This window comes from Alligator sinensis, unplaced genomic scaffold, assembly GCF_000455745.1.
Source record: "Alligator sinensis unplaced genomic scaffold, ASM45574v1 scaffold388_2, whole genome shotgun sequence".
Classification (NCBI taxonomy): Eukaryota; Metazoa; Chordata; order Crocodylia; family Alligatoridae; genus Alligator; species Alligator sinensis.
The window spans coordinates 1,268,661-1,271,487 of NW_005842102.1; the positions used below are offsets into that span (position 1 = coordinate 1,268,661).

The 2,827-nt window shown below is 48.3% G+C and overlaps 2 protein-coding genes across 2 annotated transcripts in view; both read right to left on the minus strand.

The window, feature by feature from the left end:
- The window catches only part of LOC102373635 (torsin-1A), an 11,017-nt gene extending 10,776 nt beyond the window's left edge, over positions 1-241 (minus strand). The window contains exon 1 of the mRNA XM_025205006.1: positions 7-241. Coding sequence (XP_025060791.1) covers positions 7-129 — 123 coding nt within the window. The 5' untranslated portion in view covers positions 130-241. The remainder of the gene's footprint in view (positions 1-6) is intronic.
- A 1,469-nt stretch (positions 242-1,710) lies between these two features.
- Positions 1,711-2,827, minus strand: part of CUNH9orf78 (chromosome unknown C9orf78 homolog) — a gene marked incomplete at its 5' end in the record, with an annotated part of 4,603 nt that continues 3,486 nt past the window's right edge. Inside the window, 2 exons of the mRNA XM_025205007.1 lie at positions 1,711-2,049; positions 2,609-2,707. Of these exons, the coding sequence (XP_025060792.1) occupies positions 1,958-2,049; positions 2,609-2,707 (191 nt within the window). The remainder of the gene's footprint in view (positions 2,050-2,608; positions 2,708-2,827) is intronic.

Genomic DNA, 2,827 nt, shown 5'->3' on the forward strand with positions numbered 1-2,827 from the left:
AAAGACGGAGCCCGCAATTGCCGCTGTCCCGGCCAGCGCCAGCCCCATGCTGACGGGCTCCAGGGCGCGCACGGGGCTCAGCAGCAGCGCCAGGCCCAGGGCGGCCCCCGCCGCGCTCCGCAGCTTCATGCCCTCAACCGCGCCGCGGACTCTGGCCGCCGCGTCCCCGCTTTCGTTTCCGCACCGGCCACTTCCGGCGCCCCATCGCACTTCGGCAGGCGGCCGCCATCTTGGAATGGGGGTCACATGACCAATACGCGCCTGCGCGGTGCCAGGGGCATCACATGGGCCCTGGCGCTCAGGGGCTCTAGTGCCACGTGGGAGGTGCGATAAGCTGCAGCTGCGGGCGCGCTGCCTGGCGGCTCTAGCCCTCTCTAGGTCAGATGAAGCAGCCCACTGGCTGTATAGAATAGCAGGAGTGGCCCTCTGCACCGCCAAATCACAGCGCCTGGTGCAGGCACAAAGCACATGCGCACATCCAGGCACTACACTGCAGCTGCTCTGCTAGCGTCAGGCAGGGCGAATAGCCTGGCCCAGAAAGCCCCTGGCGACGGAGAGTTTCATTTGCTGGAAAGAAATGGTCGTGCACTACGTGGCAGCCTGCCACACACGAGCCCCAGGCTCTGACTGTCACCGCTTTATATTTGGGTCCAGAAATCTGACTTCACTGAGTACAGGGAACTCCGGGGGTTGCAGCGCTCAGACAGCGTGAGGAGCGGCATGACAGGAAAACAGGATGGGCGGAAACGGAGAAGTGCACTGCGAGCACCTGTGTCCGAGCCAAGGCAGGGGGTGGGAACTGGCTGGTCTCAGAGGCGCTCCCACAGCAGCTGCTGCCGCTCCTGTGTAAACAGAACAGGCTCTGCCGCCTCCCGCCATTCCTTCCACCTTCACTCCTTACATTATTTTCAGCTTGCTTTACATACAGGACTTCATCACAAGCAGCCCCAAACAAAGACTTCTACATACTAGAAATAAAAAAAGATGATGTCACTAATGACAAGTTAAAATACATTTGGGTTTTTTTAGGTTCAAATTCTTTTCCCTCAAATGTTCCAGCATCAAGCAGAGCCTGCTCTTTGCTTACTTTTTTGTTGTTTTAATCTGTAATTCTGGATTCGGACTATCCCAGGAGACTTCTAGTGTTAAAGAGATTACCCGCCCCTCCCTCCCCCAACAAAGCAAACAAAACACAGACCCAGTTATAATCTGATCATTTTTTCTCTTTGTTAGCAACCAGAGAGATTCCTTGCTATGGAAATGAATGCAGAGAGAGTAGACACACACACACACACCATAGTCACCATTTAAAGATTCAAGTATTCACTGCTCAGGTACTACTATATTTTCCTGCAGAAGAGATAAGGGGCCTGACCATGCCGCAACTGCTGCTCAGAGACAAATGTTGAGATTATATGTAGCACCTAACTCCCAAGAGGGAGGGAAAACGAACACCCCTGTCGTACTGAACAAATTCCTGCGTTATCATCTCAGATTTACGCATGCTCTATATGTTTTATAGCCACCGGAACTAACAAGAGGTCTCTATTTATGTAGTTACTTTGTGACATCACTTGGGCAAACCAGCCTTAGACCTTCCCTATATGTTTACGAGTTGAGAGCACTCTTGCCTTTATAAGTTCTTTTATAAGAAGTAAGATCCATAGACAAACTTGATTTCATATTTTAAAAATGCCAACAGGAAACTAATGTATTTACAAAGGAAGTTTTATAACTGAAAATACATTTTATACAAGTTATCACTGACAGGAGAGTTCACAAAGACCGTGCAGATTAATTCACTACAAGCGCACTGCAAGAGGAGTCTTGTAGCATACATCAGATCTGTAGGAAATGCCCCCTTCCGCTTCAGAAGTTATTTACACAATATCTTGTCCTTACAAAAAATAAAAGCTCCACCCAAAGGTTCTGTCCCCAGTACCCTGCAGAGCAGGTCTTAATATCGCCTGTTCATCTTCTTGAATTTCTCATAGTGATAATCATCTGTTGCTTTTTCATTGGGTGGACGCTTGCGATTTGGAGGAGAACCTTTGAAGGAGAGGGAAAAACTTTTCAATTAATAAAGGGGATAGTGCAAGGAAGTATATTCTCCCTTCACCTTTCACACTGCCTTTTTAAAATACTATGACCAAACAGCATATAGCACCTTTGCTATTCATGGCTTTCCCGCAAGAAAATATGGTCCTCAGCCCTGACCAATACCTCGTAATATTTCAACTGCCAATGCACTTGAATCACAACTTCCAACATCCCTTGTTACTTCAGCTTTAGAAATCTGCCAGGCACAGATTCTTAGTATTTGTATAGCCAGCCACAATATGTGGGAGCTATTGTGTGAATGTGACATTTTCTACAACCCTTCATCTACAAGGAGACACCACAGGAGAGACGTCTTTCCTCATGGAGGCATTACCCTCCTCGGGGAGATCAAGTACAAGCCGCTCTTTGCTATGCAACTTCCCCACCAGCTCAGGACACCATGCCCCAAAACTGAGGGCTAGAGGAGAAAGATCACTTTTCTATCCAAAACCCATAAACAAACTGGGCAGCTGCAGTAAATTGGCCATGCTTTCCATTTGGCACTTACGCTCAGGTTCTGGCCTCTCTGTATCGCCCACTCTCAGTGGCCGTGGTTTTGGTTCCTCTTTATTCCTTCTCACAGGTGCATTTAGCTCCTCATGATAAACTAAACGAAAGGAGACAACAAATGGAGAATATTAATTACTGTATACATGGAGTAGTATTATTCAGACAGATGCCCATCTTTTCTCTTACGAATAACCTTCAGCAGAAACACAGCAGAAAG